Source organism: Sebastes fasciatus, chromosome 1 (assembly GCF_043250625.1).
Source record: "Sebastes fasciatus isolate fSebFas1 chromosome 1, fSebFas1.pri, whole genome shotgun sequence".
NCBI lineage: Eukaryota > Metazoa > Chordata > Actinopteri > Perciformes > Sebastidae > Sebastes > Sebastes fasciatus.
In genome coordinates, this window is record NC_133795.1 from 31,565,901 (window position 1) to 31,587,819 (window position 21,919).

Sequence of the window (21,919 nt, forward strand, 5' to 3'; positions counted from 1 at the left end):
CCTACTAAGAGTCCATAGCCATGTTAGTAGCTCTGTGAGGCTGTAGCCTACTATGCTCATAATAATAATGCTAACATGCTGATTGAGTTTGAATTTGATGGCATATCAATTATTGAGACATTTCACTCAAAACTACAAATGTGAACATCATGGTGGAGCTAGAAGAAAAGTCAGGAGATGACCAAAGTCATTATAGGATACTTTGTCTGAGAACCATGACACAGACGGACCAGGATTGCCATTAATAGAGCTGCGCTGCTAGTGTGAATAAAAACTATGAGATTTACACAGTCAAATTCATGACATGTCCAAATTTGACCTATTTTATAATTCTGACTCACCACGAGTATTTTTATTCGAATCATTCCTGACTGTTTCTTTCACAAGGAAATGAAATGGGTCAACAGCTAACTGATGACATTGTTGATTACATGTTTTTCCTCACAGCATGTAATGAAATTACCCCATTTTCGATTCCCTCACACTACATTCAGAAGCCAAATATCCATCTTCGCCGTCTCAGAGAGACACTCGACTCGGGTAGTGAGTGCTCATCTCCTTAGAGGCCAAACCTGGATTGAAGAGCTCACTCTGGATCCCATAAACAGGTTTCTTGTTGACGTTTTGCAGTGGGTTCATGAGAAACTCAAGCTCTGTCGCAATCAAAGGCTAAACATTTTTTGTTCCAAAAGGAAATCTTCACAAATCAACACTCTATATGATTTCCGAACCACATCCAAGTAGTTGAAGTCAAGTGAGGCTAACATTACACATGTGGTGAGATATTATTAGGAGTAATTTATGTAATAGAACAAAATATGAAACCCTTTTAGGCTTATGTGTAACCCAAACCTTATTCAATTGTACACTGCTCAGATAGATGATGGTTTGGTAGTAGTCTTCAAGGAGGCAGAATAGAAGAGAGATAAAGGGTATTAGAGAAACAGAGATAATAGCTAATATATTTATAAGGCTGTTTACTGTGCCTGTAGTACTTACTGTATTGACACCTTACGGTAGTTTAGGGTCTTTTATCTTCTGTAACAGAGTTTTCAAGTCTTAAAAAAGCAAAAGCAAAAGCAAAGGTTGATTCAAAGAAAGAAAAGCAGTGGTATAAGAAATATTTTGATCCTTAAAAAATATCAATAAAATAATGTAAAAACATTCTGTTACAAGTAAAAGTCCTGCGATCAAAATCCTACTTAAGTAAAAGTGCAGAAGTACTATCAGCAAATTAAAGTATCAAAAGTAAAAGTGACTGATATACGATTGTAAATCATTTTATAGATCGGTAATGCTGATGCATCAATCTGTAAGGTGTAATTTTATTGTTGTAGCTGCGTATTTTATATGTAGGCCTAGTTAGGTAGTTACATGTATGTCCAGTGGTTCCCGACCTATAGGGGTCAGGCTTCCTCCAATGGACACAAGATATAAATAATGTTCTGCTTCACAAGTTTGTATTACATTTTTTGGACTTTTCACTTCTTTGTGTGGAGTTTGACCTCTTTGGGCCTCAGACAGTTATTTAAAGTAAACCATCTCAGAAGTTTAGAGGGAAAATGCCTCTTTGGTAAAACTACTAACAACTCATAGATGATATGATAAGGAGCCCATATAGACACTTTTTGTAAGAGGTCACGAGCCAAACATGTTGGGTACTATTGGTTTAATCTGTAAATGTTGCACAGTTTTTTATCATTGGTACAGTTTAGACTATAAAATAATCTCTGGCAAATGTCCTAGTAACTTAAGCCGGAAGTTTGTATTTCTGCAAAACAGTTATAATCTTAGGTCACATAAATGGCTTCAGTTTAAAGTGTCTTCATTCAGTACAAAAGCTGTCAAAACAAGCCTGATCCACTACGGTCCTGGTCCTGGAACCATCTGCAGGCCAAGCTTAAACTTGAGACCCTTATCTCTTTAAATGATTTTAAACTTAATTAGAATAAAGGAAGTGGTCACTGCTAGCTGCAGTTGCTTCAATTAATTAACAAACACATGACCAACACGCTGCCCTGTTAATGCACTGTATGATGATGTAATGTATTTTGTCGTATCTATTGTTGCTACCGTGATTCAATTGTTGTCTTGTTATGTGTTGGATGCTATTTGATCCTGCCTATAGGCTATAGGTCCCACTTGTAAAAGAGGTTTTAATCTCAATGTGGCTTCCTAGTTAAATAAAGGTTATATTTATATTATAAGTTGTTTTTTTTTTAATATAAATGCAAGCAACTAATACATATAGCTGCAAAACTGATGTAGTGCATTAAAAAGTACAACATTTCCCTCAAAAGTGTGGTGGAGTAGAGGTATAAAGTAACAGAAAATGGTAAAGTAACAAAAAAATTGGTACTTGAGTATATTCACTTAGTTATGAAAAAGAAAATAAAAGGAAATAAAAACAATTTTAAAAAAGAAAGAAAGAAAGAAAAAGTGATGGCCTTCCAGACACAGGAAGTCATGTAATTTCCACACTTTCATTTCTAACAAAGAAACATGACTCATATATATATATATATATATATATGTGTGTGTGTGTGTGTGTGTGCGCTCACACAGTCACTCATTACATTTCTTATGGCTGTCCTAAATGGAAGTTTTTATTGGACTTTATTAGTTTAGACTTTACACAACACAAATACAAAAATACGTTTTTGGGTAGGGAAATATTTGCAGATCATGGTACATATTTGTGAATTGTCTTCTGTGGATTACAACTATTGTCTACAGATCTGCTGCGGTACCAATCGGACAAAATTCTGTAAACAAACAGGAAGAAAGTTACAAATGTCACGTGGCCCATAAATCCACAGGAAGCGATCTGCAAATGCGAAATAGATGCACAAATGTGTAGAAATCCCTTTACATGTAAACCTTAAAATACGTATTTACAGAGTAAGTTATGCGTATTTGCAAATCGCCCTGTATTTTTGTGGATGTGACTTTACACAACACAAATACAAAAATACATGTTTGTGGATAGTGAAATATTTGCAGATCATGGTACACATTTGTGAATTGTCTTCTGTGGGTTACAAATAATAAAGTCCAATAAAAACTTCCATACATGTTGCTCATTACATCATGCTACAAACGGGTACATTCCTTGATCATGTAAAGTGCCAACGTCTCCAAATAAAAATGAATTTAAAAAAAAAAATGGTAAAGTAACTAAAAATTGTTACTTGAGTATATTCACTTAGTTATGAAAAAGAAAAGAAAAGGAAATAAAAACAATTTTAAAAAAGAAAGAAAGAAAGAAAAAGTGATGGCCTTCCAGACACAGGAAGTCATGTTATTTCCACACTTTCATTTCTAACAAAGAAACATTCAATGAAACATGACTCATATATATATATATTCAAGATTCAAGATTCAAGATTCAACACCTACACCTTTATTGTCATTGTGTAGTACAACGAAATTAGATTGTGACAATATATATAATAATATAATATATATATACTAATTAATAACTAGGTGTGATATGGACAGAGGGTGACATCCTGCAATACCTTGTTTTAAATTTCATTATTGTTGACTTTTTGTACACAAGTCTTATGTTCAACATTTTATTTTGGCCTATGTTTTTATGTTTTTATTCTGTATTGTTTTTATCTTGATGTCTGCACTATTTTAACTTATGTAAAGCACTTTGTAACTATGTTTGGAAAGGTGCTATACAAATAAAGTGTATTATTATGTAATGTCCACACTTTCATTTCTAACAAAGAAACACTCAATGAAACATGACTCATAAATTATATATGTATGTGTGTGCTCATTACATGTGTTATGGCTGTCCCAACTGTAATCAGGGTGTCATATGGACAGAGGGTGCCATCCTGTGGCCAGCTGTGGTTCTCTCACCTAGCAACAGAGCTCTGTCATTCCAGAACCCAGCAGCAGGAGGCGCTGTCATGGAAACACACATCACTTCCTGTCTGGACTCCACTCTTCTTCTTCTTCTCTTGTCCTCCCGGGGTCGCTTTTCTTCCTCTTCCGGTTCTCATCTGTTCGTGCAGCAGGTACACAGTTTTACCACCTAAATGGACTTTAACAATCTTAATCAATCCTCGTGTGTTTTACACCCCCGCACAAAAACAGCGCCTGATTGTGATAAATCACTTTACTGGTCGTGTTTTCACCACACTATGTTTCAGATGTGATCCTCATTAATGGTTGAATTATACATTTGTAAAGTGAAGCTAAGCAGCTAGCCTCCAGACAAGCCGCAGCTCAACATGCAGCCACAAAGCTCTACTGAACTTGTAGTGTAACTGTCAGATATGTAGTTTTACATCCACATTTGGCTGCTACTGTTTCACAGTGAAGTAACTCATCTCTTGTTTACATTGTACTGAGCTTTCATAGCTGCCATTCAAACGTTTGCTAACATGGGAGTGGATGATAATAACAGTGATGCTAACTAAAGATTCATGTTTCCTTTCTTCAGATAAACCAGTGTCGAAATGGCCAAGTCCAAGAATCACACGACCCACAACCAGTGTAAGTATGACTGCAGTGTTCACTCACTGAGGAGATGACTTTAACACTAAGCTGTTCACTAAGAGCAGACTGACAGGAAAAACATCAATACCAGCTTTTAGTTTTACATGCAAGGCAAGGCAGCTTTATTTGTAGAGCACATTTCAGCATCAGGGCAATTCAAAGTGCAAAAGAACATTAAGACATAATTAAAACAGTTATAGAAACATTAAAGATTAGAAAATAAAAACAAGCTACAAATAAAAAGCTAGGATAGAAGCTAAAATAGAGAATAACACACATGAGTAGAAGCTCTAGTGCAGTATAAGATCATTATCTGGGTTAATAAAAGACAGCAGCAAACAGGATCGTTTTAAGCTTTGATTTAAAAGAACTCAGAGTTGGTCCTGCAGGTTTCTGGGAGCTTGTTCCAGATATTTGGTGCATAAAAACTGAACGCTGCTTCTGCATGTTTAGTTCTGACTCTGAGGACACTAAGCAGACCTGCAAGCAGACCTGCATGACCAGTAAGAATATATAGACATGTGTGTTGCAAGAAATGTGACTAACAGACCAACTGTTTTGTGTTGTTTCTCCCCTTGTCTGAACAGCTCGTAAAGCCCACAGGAATGGCATCAAAAAGCCCACATCTCAGCGTTACGAGTCACTGAAGGGGGTACGTACACTTACAGTTCTGTTTTGTTGATAGGTGATGTATGTTTTGCATGTTTACTGAGAAATTAGGTGTGCAGGAAATCAGACAATGTGTGTTGCATGTGTGGTAAGTTACCTGCTTGCACATCTGTACATGCAGTACTTCAGTGATCAGATTTCTCCCCTACCCTGATCTTATTGTGGATCCATGGTTTTACTCATGTTAAGCATATTAGTTATACATTGAGTGTTTGTATGTTTGAGCATATGGACTAACTACAATGCTCAAGGACAGGCTTTGTGAGCACAAATGTGCCTGAAAACGGATTAGTTGTGGAAACCAGCACAGATTTATGGAGGCTACTCTTAGCCAGTTTCAGTCTCTTTTTTTTTTATTTGATTATTTTGAATATGATCATGCATCCCCACTAGTACCAATATTTCCTTTCAAAACAGTCAATGTCTGAGGTCTTCATTTACATGTAAAAAGCAGAGTAGAACATTGTAAACCTAGCCAGACATTTGGCTTTCTCTAGGAGAAATCCTGTAAGGGAAATCTGGTTTCTTTCATTCTTTCCTCAATTATAGAAACAGGGATTTTCATGTAAATTGTCCAGAGAATTGTGTAAAGAAGTCAGATTACTGCAGTAACGCGCCTTCTAAAATGTGGGTAAATGCGCTGAGAGGAAGCTCTTTAGTTCTTTTGTGGTTTAGGTGACACTTGAATAATTTCAAGCCTCGTCTGGAGATTATTGCAAGTTACCTTTTCCTTTTTAGCCTAGTGGTTCACTTTAAAAGGTAATTTAGTAATTGTAATTTTTTTAGATAAATGTCTGTTCACACTGCTGTTCAATCCAAAATTGTCATCATTGTCTTATATGAAAAGTTAATGGCAATTACTTTCAAGGCAGGCTTTCAGACTGAACAATTAGAGCTGCACAATTTAGAATTTTGTTGAAAATGTTCATGCTACAACGACATCGTTGGAAGTCGTCCTCCTGTATGTTGCTGTTAAATGTATTGTAGGAAAGTTTAACTATTTTTAAGAGTAAAAGTGGTGGGCAGATTTAGCACTTGTAGATGGTTGTTGTCAAAACTTTATGAAATGCAGTTTTGCTCAGCTGACATTGCAGCATTATTACACAAGTATAAAACTAAGCACATCCCCTTAAGATACTGCATTCAATGTTAGGTTCTGAATGGCAGGCTGATCTGATTTTGATCAACTGTGCTTTCACTTACAGGATTTTTTCCCCATGCAAACTATATTACAATCTTAACCACATCCCTCACAGGGGTGCCTGGGAAATAATGCTGTTTTTATTGTCAAAGTTGTTACTGTTGAGACCAGTTTAGGCCAGGTACTAGTGAGGTAGTTATGTTACCATCTAGTGTGTTTTTTTGAATCCCTGATATGTAACTACACTACTCTAATGCAGATTAACAAATGTTTGGTTTGCATTTTTCCAGCTTGAACCTTTGTGTCTTTTGCTTTATTGTGTTCGAAAGGTGGTAGATTATTTTGCTTTAAAAAAGTAATCTTGGAATTGTGCAGCACTTCCACATTTGAGTCCCACCTGTTCACTTCACTGTTTGTTCTTTCTTTGCTGCAGGTCGACCCAAAGTTCCTGAGGAACATGCGCTTTGCTAAGAAGCACAACAAGAAGGGCATGAAGGCGGCGCACAAGGCTCAAGCGGCAAAGGCAGCTGCAGCTGCAGTTGCAGCGCCTTGAGCGAAATAGGCTGCCCTCTGGTCATCTCCATGTCTGTCTGCGTTCCATAGACTTGTGTTTCCACCATCACAATAAAGCTATGCTTTGTTAACAAACCAACATCAGATTTTTCCTTTTATTGTAACTGCCTCAGTCTGCTGTTATAGAAGGAATCACTTGATTGGGTGCCTGGGATTAGTCCAAGGCAATATTTGTTGTCTTGGTTCATCAAAATCACAAAAAAGGCCTACTGTATGGTTTAGAAATCACAATCTGTCTACCTTGCATAGTTCCATATAAAAAAAAAAAAACAAGGTTGAACTCGGGGTTATCTGTGAATTACACACTGATCACTCCCACAAAAAGTCTCCACTTTCCTCATGTTACTGGAGTTTTCTGTCCCAGCAACGGATAGTATCCCTGTGTGATGAAACACAGCACCCTCATTCATTTAGAAATTTTCCAGTTCTTTGGTTTCTCTTCTCTTCACCTGGACAAAGATTAGACAAGGCAGGAACGGAGATAAGGTACTAACATGTTGAAAAGTGGGATTTAAAAAGCATCCATGGCAGAAAAATAAAACACTAATGCTTTTTTAATAATAAATGACATACTCTGTCGCCTTGGAAAGAAAAGGCTTCCATCCTAATGTATTACTTAAAATTAGGGACTAATAAGAAGTACAGTTGTGCAAAATTAAGACTAAAATGATTGCAAAATAAACATAAATTTTTTAAGCAAAAGATACTTGCATGGTCTTGATGCATGGAGGTTACATTTGAGCTTAATTTCACATTACGTTCCCTTAGCTGCTGGTTTGATGGTGAGGAAGAACACAAAACCTTGACACAAACAGGATTGTTCCTCTGTATGTAAAATGCATCTTTTTGATCTGTGGAGCGTGTGAAAGACGGCTCTTTGATGTTACTATTTGATCTCTTTTTTATATATATATAATAAATCACACAAGGGATGAAGGCTGAAAGAAAAAAAGACTCCTGTGCTCCCTAAAAAAGTCAGACTACCCTTCTTTCAGCAAAAATAAAAATTGCAATAGCCTCCCTGTTTTCATTCCACAAACCAAAATACTGCAAAGCATGACAAGGAAATAAAGAAGTACATTAATAGATTGATTCAATAATAAATAGATTTAAAGTTCAGCAGTATTACCATGGTTGTCAGAAACCTTTCACTGCCTCCAAAGAATCCTTATAGTGAGATACTAAAAAAAAGTGGTAGATGAACAAAAAAGATTAATGTATGAAATTTCCAGACTATATCGAATACATCTGAGTGTCAGTAAATCAGTGGTGAAAAAAGTACTTATATCTTTACAGTAGCAATACCACAGTCTAGAAATACTTAGTTATAAGTAAAAGTCCAGCATTCAAAATCTTACTTTAATAAAAGTACAAAAGTATTAGCATCAAAATATACTTAAAAGTACCAAAAGTACTCATGCAGAATGGCCCATTTCATTATAATAAATACATAAAAGATAATATATTAAACGTGAAGGAGGATGCATGTGTGTGCCCCTGTAAATGATATTACTATATATTTGCGACCCCCCCCCCCTTTATTTTCAATTACCTTATTTGTTTATTCATTTATTATTACTCTCTTATTTTTGTATTATTATTGTTGTTTTTTGTGGGATTTTTTTTAACTCTATTCTTTTTTATTATTATTATTATAATTATTATTATTATTATTATTATGTCTTCTTAATTTTATTTCAACTTTGAATGTTGAAGTTGTTTTCTCTACTGTACTTAAGGAGTTTGTCTATAAGCTCATCTACTTACAAATTGGTTTATAAACTATTGTAATTACGAACTGTAAATTGCATATATGAAAACAACCTCGAAAAAGGGAAAAAATAAAGTATATGAAAAAAATAATATATATATTTTATCACTGAATTACAATTGGTGATTAATGTGTACATAGCTTTAACTTTGCAGCAGGTATAAAGGTGGGGCTAATTTCAGCTACTTTATATCCTGCTGTGTAATTTAATAATTAATTATATTTTGTATTAATTATCTGAATGTGCAAAGTAACTACTAACTAAAGCTGTCAAAAAAAATGTAGTGGAGTAAAGAGTACACTATTGTCTTCAAAATATAGTGAAGTAGAAGTATAAAATAGCATAAAATGCTCCTTTCTTTTATTTTGTTAATCACGCAGATTTAAAAGTCCGGATTGAAACCAATAACAGTGTATTAACAGTGTGTAATTGTGATGATACTGAAACTACCAATCATTTATTTTTTCATTCAATGTATTCTGGAGCTTTATGGCTTGATATACACACATAGGCAAAATTGTTGGTACTCTTCCGTTAAAGAAAGAAAAACCCACAAAGGTCACTGAAATAACTTGAAACTGACAAAAGTAATAATAAATAAAAATGTACTGAAAATGAACTAATGAAAATCAGCTATTGTTTTTGAATTGTGGTTCAACAGAATTATTTTAAAAAACAAACTAATGAAACTGGCCTGGACAAAAATGATGGTACCCCTAGAAAAGATGAAAAATAATTTGACCATAGGGACATATTAAACTAAGGTGTGTCCTGTAAATAGCATCACAGGTGTCTTCAAACTTGTAATCAGTCAGTCTGCCTATTTAAAGGGTCAAAAGAAATCACTGTGCTGTTTGGTATCATGGTGTGTACCACACTGAACATGGACCACAGAAAGCTAAGGTGAGAGTTGTCTCGGGAGGTTAGAAGGACAATTATAGACAAGCATGTTAAAGGTAAAGGCTATAAGACCATCTCCAAGCAGCTTGATGTTCCTGTGACTACAGTTGCACATATTATTCAGAAGTTTAAGGTTCATGGGACTGTAGCCAACCTCCCTGGACGTGGCCGCAAGGGGAAAATTTATGACAAATTGAAGAGACGGATAATACGAATGGTAACCAAAGAGCCTAGAACAACTTCCAAAGAGATTAGAGGTGAACTCCAAGGTCAAGGTACATCAGTGTCAGATTGCACCATCCGTCGCTGTTTGAGCCAAAGTAGACTTAATGGAAGACGACCGAGGAGGACACCAAATCATAAAAAAGCGAGACTGGAATTTTCCAAAATGCATATTGACAAGCCACAAAGCTTCTGGGAGAATGTCTTTTGGACAGATGAGACAAAACTGGAGCTTTTTGGCAAGTCACATCAGCTCTATGTTCACAGACGCAAAAATGAAGCATCCAAAGAAAAGAACACTGTACCTAATGTGAAACATGGAGGAGGCTCGGTTATGTTATGGAGCTGCTTTGTTGCATCTGGCACAGGGTGTCTTGAATCTGTGCAGGGTGCAATGAAATCTCAAGACTATCAAGGCATTCTGGAGCGAAATGTGCTGCCCAGTGTCAGAAAGCTTGGTCTCAGTTGCAGGTCATGGGTCCTCAAACAGGATAATGACCCAAAACACAGCTAAAAACACCCAAGAATGGCTAAGAACAAAACATTGGACTATTCTGAAGTGGCCTTCTATGAGCCCTGATCTAAATCCTATTGAACATCTGTGGAAGGAGCTGAAACATGCATTCGGAGAAGGCACCCTTCAAACCTGAGACAGCTAGAGCAGTTTGCTCACGAGGAGTGGGCCAACATACCTGTCAACAGGTGCAGAAGTCTCATTGAGAGTTACAGAAATCACTTGATTGCAGTGATTGCCTCGAAAGGTTGTACAACTAAATATTAAGTTAAGGGTACCATCATTTTTGTCAAGGCCAGTTTCATTAGTTTGTTTTTTAAAATGATTCTGTTGAACCACAATTCAAAAACAATATCTGATTTTCATTAGTTAATTTTCAGTGATTTTTTATTTATTATTACTTTTGTCAGTTTCAAGTTATTTCAGTGACCATTGTGGGTTTTTCTTTCTTTAACGGAAGAGTACCAACAATTTTGCCTACGTGTGTACATGACTGGCTTTTCCCAAAAGTTTCTCTTCTGGGAAACTTCTCTCAAAAGGACATTGTTTATGGTCTTGTCATGGACAATATCAACAATGACTTTCTGGTGAATAACATTCTCATTCTTGGAAAATTATATTTGCACAAATCCAAGTATATGAAAGTGAAACCAAGGTTTAATGTGTTTCGTTCTGAGTTTCTTTCTTACATAAAAGCCCTTAAGGTCATGAAAAACTAAAATGCATTGAAACTTCTTAGCATAATAGAAGAATATGAATTACAGGTATACAGCCCTATAGCCCTTAAAGGGACTATTTGTAACTTTCAGAAATGCTTCTTAACAGCGACACCTGTGGCCATGAAATCAACGAAAGTCAGCGTCGGGCTCGCGCTTGCTCGCTCTAAATATACATGAACGAGCATCGCTCAAAACTGTGAGGCGACACACGTCAGCTAAAACCACAATATCACTCTATATTTCAGCTGCTTGGCAGCAATGTTAGCTGACCAGATGAAGGTCTCTCCATGAACATGATTTAGATCTGATCCTAGTGTTGGCTTTTCCTACCTAAGTGCAGGCTGAGGCAGCGGGGCTCTGCAGCGTGTCTCCCTGCTCTCTCCGCCCGCAGCCGGAGAGAGCAGAGGAGACACCGGCACCCGGTCGGTAACGAGAAGACAACGTAAATCTCTGTAGAGCTCCGTCACTTAACAAGACACAGAAAACCTCTGTTGGTCTGGAGGAGCTGCAGCATTTATTTCTGCACAAACGTCCCCTGTGCATTCACTAGATATTCTCAGAGCTAAACTAACTCTTCTGCAGTGTGTAGTGAGGGCGCGTTCACGTCTAGAGGTGGAGCGAGCTGAGCTGTCTGAGTGAAGGCGAGCAGGCAGAGGAGGAGGGTACAGCGGCTACACGCGAACGCGCATATGCGAGCGCGCATGTGTGACGACCTGCTACATTTATATGCTTACAAAGTTACAAATAGTCCCTTTAATTTAATTTATTTTAATTTTCATGTATAATTTTACATATTGTATTTGTTATTGTTCTGTATGCACCTTGTCCTTTTACTCTAATGCAATGATCTATGAGCCATGTTGTTTGTAAATTTGAATTTGTTCAATTAAAAAAAAAAGTTTAATAATTCATTATATTTTGTATTAATTATCTGAATGTGCAAAGTAACTAGTAACTAAAGCTGTCAAAAAAAATGTAGTGGGGTAAAAAGTACACTTTTATTTTCATGCAACAATCAAACTTTGCGTGATGTCGTCACTTCCGCCGACGCTGCCTCCAGCTTGCATCATTTCTTGTGTCTCTGTTGGCAGCCTGAGACAGACAACATGTGAGTATCTCCTCCATTCAAACTCTATATCCACCACATAAAGGTGTAATTAAAGCCGCACACTTCACTGTTCATCTGACAGTATGTGTGAGCGTTCAAACAGCTGCCTTTAACTAACTTTACTGTGTGTTTATCTACAAGATAACTAACTGAAGCTTTAACCAGCTAGCTTTAGCCTGCTAGCTGACAACAAGGAGGCGTCAGACATGTGAACTAGCTGCTGGTAGAAAGTCACTTATTGACCAGGATAAAGTAGTTTAGGCATCATTTCTACTGTTGAATGTTTGACGTGGGAGTTATATATTAAATAGCCTGACTTTGGCACATAACATGTTGAAAGGACTGCATGTTCTGTTGACAAACTACAGAGCACTGACAGGATATGACAAGTCAGCTATTAGTAAAACCCACAAGGATCTGAGGAGGGTGGAGGAGATTTGTTATGTTAACATATAATGTAGGTTTCATTTTTAACTTGTCCCAAACGAAGTGGCATTGTGGGCAGGGAATGAAATTAGCACCTGCCAAATAACAGGGTAAATGTTGGTTGTGGCAGGTAATAATGTCAGGTCACCTGCCCCCATGGCAGACAGGCTTTCCTTATAGTAAGAAATATTATTTTAAAAAAGCAATTCTAAAGCCTCAATTAAATATATGGTAACACTTAATTTTACAGGTCCACACATGTCACTGTAATAAGGTGATAATTAGCAAGTAATCTATTTGAAATTTCTTTGGAATTACTGCAAAATTACCCCAATGTTTACCTCACAATTTATCAAAAATTACTTTATTATAAACATTATTTAACAATTATATTCCACTATTTCTCAATAACTGGTAATTCATTTAATACATTTCCAGGAAAAAGAATACAAAGTTAATAAATATGCTTTATTCCCATGTCTGCTTTTTAATAGATAATAATTAGCAAATAACTTCTTTGAAATGTCTTAATTTTTTCTTGTTAGACAATAAGTCACACAATGGTGAGATTTGTGCCTGATCAGAAGTGTCTTCTGTAGTTTTCCACCTCCGATGAAGAGCAGCGCACAGTCACTATTAATGTTAACATAAAATGTAGTTTTCATTTTTAACTTGTTCCAAACGATACGGAGCATTGTGGGTATATAATAATAATAATAATAATAATAATAATAATGATTTTATTTGTAGAGCACTTTTCAAGCCCAAAGCACAAAGTGCTTTCCAAGGAAATTCACAACATAGACAGCAGAATACAATGAAACATAAATAATTCAATAAAAAACAATAGAATGGGAAAATAAAGAAACAAGCATATACGTATTCATACGATTAGCACTAACTTCAGCACACAAGCATACAAAGGAATAAAATTCAGCTGATTGGAAAAAAAGCCATTCTATAAAAGTGAGTTTTAAGACTGGATTTAAAAGTGGTGACAGAGTCAGCTGATCTAATGCTCAGTGGAAGACTGTTCTAGAGTCGAGTCGGAGAGCCAGTACTGCAAAAGCTCAATCACCTTTTGTTTTTAACCTGGTCTTTGGAACAGTTAAAAGACCCAGACTGGCAGACCTGAGGGGCCTGTTTGGACAGTACCGTGTGAGGAGCTCAGTTATATACTCCGGTGCCAGGTCATTCAGAGCTTTATATGTGATTATATATAATGAATGCGTGTTGAAAGTACTGAGGGCCAATAATGGATATTTTAATGGGTAATACTTTATTAACACTATAGCCCTAAATGGGGACAAATTTAAGTTTCATTGCATGATGTTCGTGACTCATGCACTGTGATTTATTTCAGTCTATTCCTGCTCAACAAGTTTATTGAGTTTATTGTTTTCTGTGTTTTGGCAGACGCCATGGTGGAGCGAGTCCCTGAATCCATCAACTTTCCCTCTGAGGAGGAGAAGATCCTGCAGCTGTGGAAAACTAAGGACTGCTTCCAGGAATGCCTCAAACAGTCCAAGAACAGGCCCAAGTAAATCCAACTGTTTCTTGTTTATATTTATTAATATACTAAGCAAAATATATTATCATGGCAAGCTGTTGAAGTGTAAGATGAGTTAATTTAGTTAAATAACCGCTATAGACAGCTTGAATTAAAGTTTCTTTGTTTGAAATGTTTTTGTTGTGGGATAAAATATCAAATTGAAAAACTGTATCCACAATTTAGTATGACACTCTGTCACATTAGCACGACTCATTTTAAGCTTCTAGTTAAACTAGTCGTTAAATTGTAATCAATGTTAAAATATGCTTTGCATTAAGAAAATGTATTCTAAAATATTTTGGTGGGGAACTACTATGAAGACTTAATGAATTAAGACTTAACAGTCATTTTGCTGTGTCTTTAATGCTGGCAGTGGTTAAAGATTTATTTTAGGGATTGTCATTCCAGCTGTTGTGCTGCCAAGTAAAGACGTTGCATTACCTGGCTAACCAGTTATTGTTAGACTCATGAGTATCAATACTTGTCCATCAAACCATGCAGTAATAAACAATGAAGCATTGAAGTCAGTTTAATAAGTTAATAGCAGTGTTGTCATATGTTATAAGGCAGTCAGCATAAAAATTTAATGTTAAGTGACAAGAAATAGTTTTTATTTTTATAAAGTTATTTCACCACAATAAATGGGAAAAGGGTGTGAAAAAAATCCTTGATAGTGAAACATGCATACAATTTTGAAATCCCTTCTCATATCTCTTACTTTGAGATTAATTGCAGGATTTATATATTAATTACCTTTTAAAAATTATTTAGTTTTTTTCATTTTTAGCCAACAAAAGATTGAATGTCATGATGACATTTGCTAAACAAAGCAAAATTGCTGTAGTGAAGAGGAACTTTGGACACAAACAGACCGTCACCAACACTGTCAGGATATTTGCTTAATAACGCTACCATGTTACCGTCTCCCAGTGCCCGTGTCGGTGTCAGCAAAAAATGAGCAGCATGAACTTCATATGGCAAACGAAGCATCTGTTTCTCCATACTCTCACTGTTTGTTATACACAGAGATACACAGAGCAGTTAAAGGGACTATTTGTAAGATTCAGAAATGCTGCTTAACAGCGACACCTGTGGCCTTGAAATCAACGAAAGTCAGCGTCGAGCTCGCGCTTGCTCGCTCTACATAGAAATGAACGAGCATCGCTCAAAACAGTGAGGCGACAGACGTCAGCTAAAACCACAATATCACTCTATATTTCAGCTGCTTGGCAGTAATGTTAGCAGACCAGACGAAGGTCTCTCCATGAATCAATGCTGATCCTAGTGTTGGCTTTTCCTGCTCAGCGCAGGCTTCAGCAGCGGGGCTCCTCAACGAGTTACGTTATCGCCTCCCGACCGCAGCCGAAGACACCGGCACCCAGTCGGTAACGAAACGATAACATAACTCGTTGAGGAGCCCCGTCACTTCACAAGACACGGAAAACCTCTGTTGGTCTGGAGGAGCTGCAGCATTTATTTCTGCACAAACGTCCACTCCACATTCTCTAGATATTCTCAGAGCTAAACTAACTCTTCTGCAGTGTTGAGTGAGCGCGCGTTCACGTCTAGAGGTGGAGCGAGACAGCGAGGACGCGCGCGCTGTCTGAGTGAAGGAGAGCAGGCAGCGGAGACGAGGCTCCGGCCACACGCGAGCGCGCATATGCGAACGCGCATGTGTGCCGACCCGCTACATTTATACGCTTAAAAAGTTACAAACAGTCCCTTTAAGATGCTGTTTTTCTGTATGAACAAACCATGACTAAACTCGTATAACGGGGCAGTGTTAATGTTGTGTCTGTTGTCTTGCACGCTTGGTTGAGAGGAACGTGTTTCCAGACATCAGAGTCATCTTGCCTTATTATCTCATATGCAACCTATTTTTTTTATCAAAGTGAAAATACAGTCGCCCTTTTAAAATATATCATTGCTCATTTCCCAACCAGGTACACCTTCTACGATGGCCCTCCTTTTGCCACGGGTCTACCCCACTATGGGCACATCCTGGCTGGCACCATAAAGGACATTGTAACTCGATATGCCCACCAGAGCGGCTTCCATGTGGACCGGCGCTTTGGCTGGGACTGTCACGGCCTGCCTGTGGTAAGAATCTCTTATCCTGAATATTGTTATTTAATTCTTATTCATACCATTCTTGCATTTATGTTTAACTCACTTGATAGATCCCACTTCTCAGCATTCTGTATGTACTTATTTACACTGGTTATATATTGTATGTGTCTGATGTACATATTTCTTATATTTCTTATTTTTGTATTTATTTATATTTCTCTACATATATTGTTATATATTGTATCATTATGTACATGAGCTACATGTTACATACTCCTTTTTCTATTGGCTTACATTTTTGTGCTTTTCTATAAGAGCAGCTGTAACATCCCAATTTCCCCCCCAGGGATCAATAAAGTATTTCTGATTCTGATTCTGAATATTGTTCTCTAAGTTCTGCGTAGATTTACAGATTCATCCTTTGATTATTCACTTATCTCATGTTCTTTTCTGTTTTTGCAGGAGTATGAGATTGACAAGACTTTGGGGATCAAAGGGCCTGATGATGTGGCCAAGATGGGCATCGCTGAGTACAACAAGCAGTGCAGAAACATTGTCATGAGATACTCCAACGAGTGGGAGGTGAGCAAACGGGAAAACACATTATGTGAGAGTAATTTTTTAACCGTACTTGTAAGGCCAGTTTTTCTTTTTTATTTCATGTGTCCTATATCTCACATGTACAATACAGGTGTTTTTTATATGAGCCTTGATGGGGACTGACCTAAAAATAATATTATAATAATTATTATGTTCCTTTGATTTGCTATGTGCATGTTTGTTTTTATTCGTAGACTTCAGTGAGGCGAATGGGAAGGTGGATTGACTTCGACAATGACTACAAGACTCTCTACCCATGGTTCATGGAGACTGTCTGGTATGAATGTCAAATTTACCATCTCATGAGTTGTGGCTTAAAGATGCATCATTTGTATTTTACTTTTATACAAGGAATTAAATGTAGGCCCTATTTGATATACTAATAACACAAAGTCATTTTCATCAGACATTTGTTTTGATTTAAAGTCAGAGCTCCAGACTAACTTTTTCCACTTGGAGCACTGGTGCTCCTTACTGAACATTTTAGTGACACCAGCACAAGAGTGCACCACTTAATCGACAGGCAGCGCAACGAAACCATATTTTCTTTCCATTTTAAATGTATTATTAATAAATGCTTCGATACTAAATAGAGAATTTACAGAAATAACAATGTACTGTTTTATTTCAAAGGAAAAGTCACAAAGTGAATTAGTGCTTTCAGAGTAAAAATCATTAATTGAAAAATAATTGTGCAGTCGAGTCTTATGGGCTACTCCTATAAAGGTACTATCATTTTAACTGATCGAACGTGTGATGATGTGTTCCAATTCAGGCAAACTCAGTATCTTCCTTTAAATCTCCTAAGACTCACTTTTATCTTGTCTCTTAATTTATGGTATTTATTGTAATTAATACATATTTTTATAATATTTTATTGTAGAGCACCTTGTAGCATGGTTTTTGAAAGATGCTATATAAATAGTTATTATTGCTATTTGTCTCTCCTGTGTCGCACACTGGGGCTCTGCAATTCACAGCTACTGTATAGCCACCATTACGAATAAAAGGATGTCTGTCATCTTATCAATCGTGATGTTCTTTCGGCCGAAATTAGTGTGTTCATTAGACTGTAAAAATAAGTGCGTTCGTAATAATACCAGTCTCTCTCACCGTTGATAAATGTTACTTTTTAAGCATGCAACGAATACACCTACACTTTTGTTACCACAAACCCGCTCACCGTTGTTGATGTGGATGGCACAAACACAAATTCTCGCTCCCTCCAAGTGTTTCACATGATATACAATGATGATTTAAAAAAAGAAAATAAATGGGGGGCATATTTGCAAGTTGCTTTGATGCTCCTAGTTATAAAATGTAGTCGCACTGTCTCCAAAAATAGTCACAAAATGCAGCTAAATGGTTGCGGTCTGGAGCCCTGAAAATATCTACTCCACTTAATCATTTCTTCAACTTTAACCTGATTATGATCCCAAAGGAAATTTAGTTTTCAGCCATGCTTCAAACACTTAGGTCACAGGAGATGATAATGAATAACCTCAATCTACTTGGAGTAAAACACTTAAAGCATTATATAATAAGAAATGCAATACAGACCAGACTTAATCGGTTTCTTGAGTCTGTCCTCTTGTGTGCAGTTTGTCTCTCCTTCCCTCTTTATGTTTTTTTCATGCGTCTTCTATTCATTCAGGTGGGTGTTCAAACAGCTGTACGACAAGGGTCTGGTTTACCGAGGTGTCAAAGTCATGCCTTTCTCCACTGCCTGCAACACCCCCCTGTCCAACTTTGAGTCCCACCAGAACTACAAGGTTGGCACAAATCACAACCCCCATCACACCTCATCCTCTGTTTGGATGTAAATATTGAATTGACTTAATCTCTGTTTCATTTTTGTCTCCAGGACGTTCAGGACCCGTCGGTGATCATCAACTTCCCAATGGTTGGGAATGAGGATGTGGCTTTGATCGCCTGGACGACCACACCCTGGACACTGCCAAGCAACCTGGCCCTCTGTGTTAACCCGGAGTTCTTGTATGTCAAGGTCAAAGGTGAGAGACGAAGCTTGACACACGTACTGTGTCCTAGTTACATACTAATCTTTATAGTATACTCTTTTTGGTTTATACTTGCACCGTTGGATGTCATTCAAAGGCCCTGTTCAGACCTGGTATTAACATGCGTCCTCAGTGATCGGATCACAAATGGACAGCTCTAAGTACAGATGTGAACGCACTCAAGACACACTGAGGACGGATTGAGATCCGATTGCCACTTATGGACATATTCTTTTAGCAGTGTGTACGCAAATGTGTCCTGGGCCACATTAAAGCTGAAGTAGGCGAGATTGGAGCAAATATGATAAAAAAAAGTTACCTGAAAAAAATCCTGTGCCTCTGTGTCCTCCGGTGCTCCTAACGGCATCTGCAAGATTTCATAAACCGGAGGAAAACAAGCAGTAAGAGCTGATCTGAGGTCTGCTGTCCAGCTGCTGTCCAGAGAGCCGGCTGTCAATCACTCGCGAACTCCGACCAAACGGTCAAACTAGGCAGCGCTGATCAAATATGAATCAGTATTATGTTACGTTAATGCCTATTTCTCACCTCATTTGACGACCCGCTTGGATCTGCGGGATCACTGCGCTCCTCATGTAAGTAGGCAGGCAGACACAAGCGCTTGTCTGCCTTGCGGCATGGAAACGGCTTCTGTGTTCTACTGTATTCTGTTGGTACAATTGTATTTTATTAAAATATATCTTATCTATCAGCTGCATAATCTACAGACTATCAGACTAGACACGCAAAGTGCATTATTATTATCATCATACTGTTGGAGATGTGTCTGTGTTTTTGTTCCGGTGATTTGAACGGAGCTGTGACTAATGAGGACAACACTTTTTGAACTTGGTCCAGTATTGAGTGACAGCGATGCTGCAACGGGCTGCAGTGTAATCACTCGGGACAATTCCTCACTGTCAATGTAACGTTCACTAAAAGTGTTTTTTTTGCCACTGACAGGCTCAGATTGTTATTATAAGTGTCTGAACATTATGGAAAGGACCCTACAGAGAAATATAACGTTTTTTCTTACCTCCGCTTGATCCGGTCTATTTGTTATTGTGTCCAAGTCCAGCTCAAGGAGAAGTCTCGTTGTGAAATCTCATGTTGCATCCACATTTTCGAAATCATCTTAATATTCAGCCTTGACATTGAAAATCTTTTAGATATCACTAAGCTACACTTTCTGTACTCCAACACAACAAACTCTACCCTGTTTCTACCGCTGTCTTCCGGCAACACATCATCTCGCGAGATTTCAGAGCGAGACTTCTCCTTGAGCGAGACTCTGTAATAACAATCAGAGCCTGTCATGGCAACACCGGCACTCTTCTGCTCTCCCGAACATTTCCGCCGTTGTCTTCCGGCAACAAGTCACGTGACACAAACAGGCCGGATCGAGCTAAATTTAAATCATTATTTCTCTGTAGGGTCCTTTCCATAATGTTGTCAGACACTTATAATAACAATCTGAGTATGGCAGTGACAAAAGCAAGCACTTTTAGTGGACGTACATTGACGGTGCCAGGTTGCCCCGAGCGATTACATTACAGCCCGTTTAGCAGCTGCCGTCTGCAGCGTACTCTTTAAATACAGGAGCAATTTCCTAAAGTGTTGTCCCCATTAGTCACTCAGACACAAATACGTGGGAAAAACCAAGTTACCCTTTAACAAAGAGACAGCAAAATGTTTCTCCAACATTTAATAGTTATTTGTTTTTTTTCTGACGACGTGTTCCTGGAACTGTTTCACCACCATCCACTGTTAGTTTACATTTATTTCCAGCTGTGAGTAGCTCCACGTTGTCCTTAGTGCATTTGATTCTGTGAGAAAAGTGTCCATCAACAGCTCCCTCAAAGATATAGGTTTTTTAAATATGCATATTGACTGTTTTGAGTATATTTGTTTTGTCACTTTTCTACTGTGACCACACTACATACTCAAAACCTGCCTAAAACTTGTGTGTAGTATGAAATTGGGCCACAGCTTTGGTTCTTGAGAATCAGTGTTCGGTCACTCGTGGCGACATAAAGAACCCCTGATGTGCTGATTGGGACTGAATGCTTCTCTGTGGAGCTTGTTTCCCTGAAATGTTTTTGTCGTCTGTACTTACTTCAAGTCATTGTAGGAGGGGAAAAAGAAATATTTGCTCACGTATCCTTCCCATAAACATGTTTGTCTTGTGGATTACTTGAATTACCAGGATTGATAGTTTTGTTGAACGATGTTGCTTAAATGTTTTAGCCTCAGGACGAGGTTTTATGGCTGGAAATCTTGTTTCCCTTGTGGGTGAAACAAACAAAAACAAATTAACAGAGGAGTGCTGCCTTGGCAAATTTGCACCCAGAGGAAGGGATTTCTGCACCATAATGTGTTGGAGGAGCTTCTAGCCTTTGGATAAGAGTTAGCTGATGAAATAAGACTGTTTTTAGTTGTATGACAGGGGACTATCTGTGACTGGAACTCTGTTTTTATCTACAACTAGGCAGACGCTGCACATTGATGTGCAGTAATCAATGCTAAGGCATAACTGATGTTCACGTAGGCTCGTTAAAAACATAATCTGTCCTCCAAGTGCATGTAGACTCACCCACGTAAAATGGCCCTGTCAGATTTAAACAAAAGACAATTAAATATATTTGTGTATGAACTTAGCTAATGATTTCTATATACAGGTTGCACCAACAAGTGTTTTTGCAATTTTCAGTGATGACTTCTTAACGGCACAATCCAAAATTAATGTGTTTGTAACGGCAAAATAATCCACAAAGAAAATAATCATCAATGTATTCCAGCCCAATATGTATAATTTATTTATCAACTGCATATTAAGTTTACAGTAGGAAACTGACTATTTTTATGCCTCCGCAACAGCCATGGTCGGAGGCATTATGTTTTCGGGTTGTCCATATGTCCCATTCTCGTGAACGCGATACCTCAGGAACACCTTGAAGGAATTTCTTCAAATTTGGCTCAAACGTCCATCTGGGCTGCGGTCCAATAGTCATTTTTGCTTTGGAAGGTTCCTAACGAAGTTAAATGACCCAAAGTATCTAAGTGGCGGCCATGATAAGAGCTGGTGAAATTCTCTAAATGCTAAGGAAAAGTGCTTCAATG

The 21,919-nt window shown here is 37.6% G+C and overlaps 2 protein-coding genes across 2 annotated transcripts in view; both read left to right on the plus strand.

Annotated features, from left to right (window-relative positions):
* The first annotated feature begins 3,933 nt into the window (after window positions 1-3,933).
* On the plus strand, window positions 3,934-6,980 carry rpl29 (ribosomal protein L29). Its single transcript, XM_074643286.1, has 4 exons — window positions 3,934-4,034; window positions 4,463-4,515; window positions 5,106-5,170; window positions 6,762-6,980. Exons 2-4 carry the CDS (start codon window positions 4,479-4,481, stop codon window positions 6,879-6,881), a joined length of 222 nt encoding a protein of 73 aa, XP_074499387.1. The 5' UTR covers window positions 3,934-4,034; window positions 4,463-4,478; the 3' UTR covers window positions 6,882-6,980.
* A 5,092-nt stretch (window positions 6,981-12,072) lies between these two features.
* iars1 (isoleucyl-tRNA synthetase 1) overlaps window positions 12,073-21,919 on the plus strand; it is a 73,264-nt gene continuing 63,417 nt past the window's right edge. Inside the window, exons 1-7 of the mRNA XM_074643297.1 lie at window positions 12,073-12,136; window positions 13,979-14,102; window positions 16,058-16,214; window positions 16,647-16,766; window positions 16,979-17,061; window positions 18,439-18,556; window positions 18,649-18,796. Of these exons, the coding sequence (XP_074499398.1) occupies window positions 13,984-14,102; window positions 16,058-16,214; window positions 16,647-16,766; window positions 16,979-17,061; window positions 18,439-18,556; window positions 18,649-18,796 (745 nt within the window). The 5' untranslated portion in view covers window positions 12,073-12,136; window positions 13,979-13,983. The remainder of the gene's footprint in view (window positions 12,137-13,978; window positions 14,103-16,057; window positions 16,215-16,646; window positions 16,767-16,978; window positions 17,062-18,438; window positions 18,557-18,648; window positions 18,797-21,919) is intronic.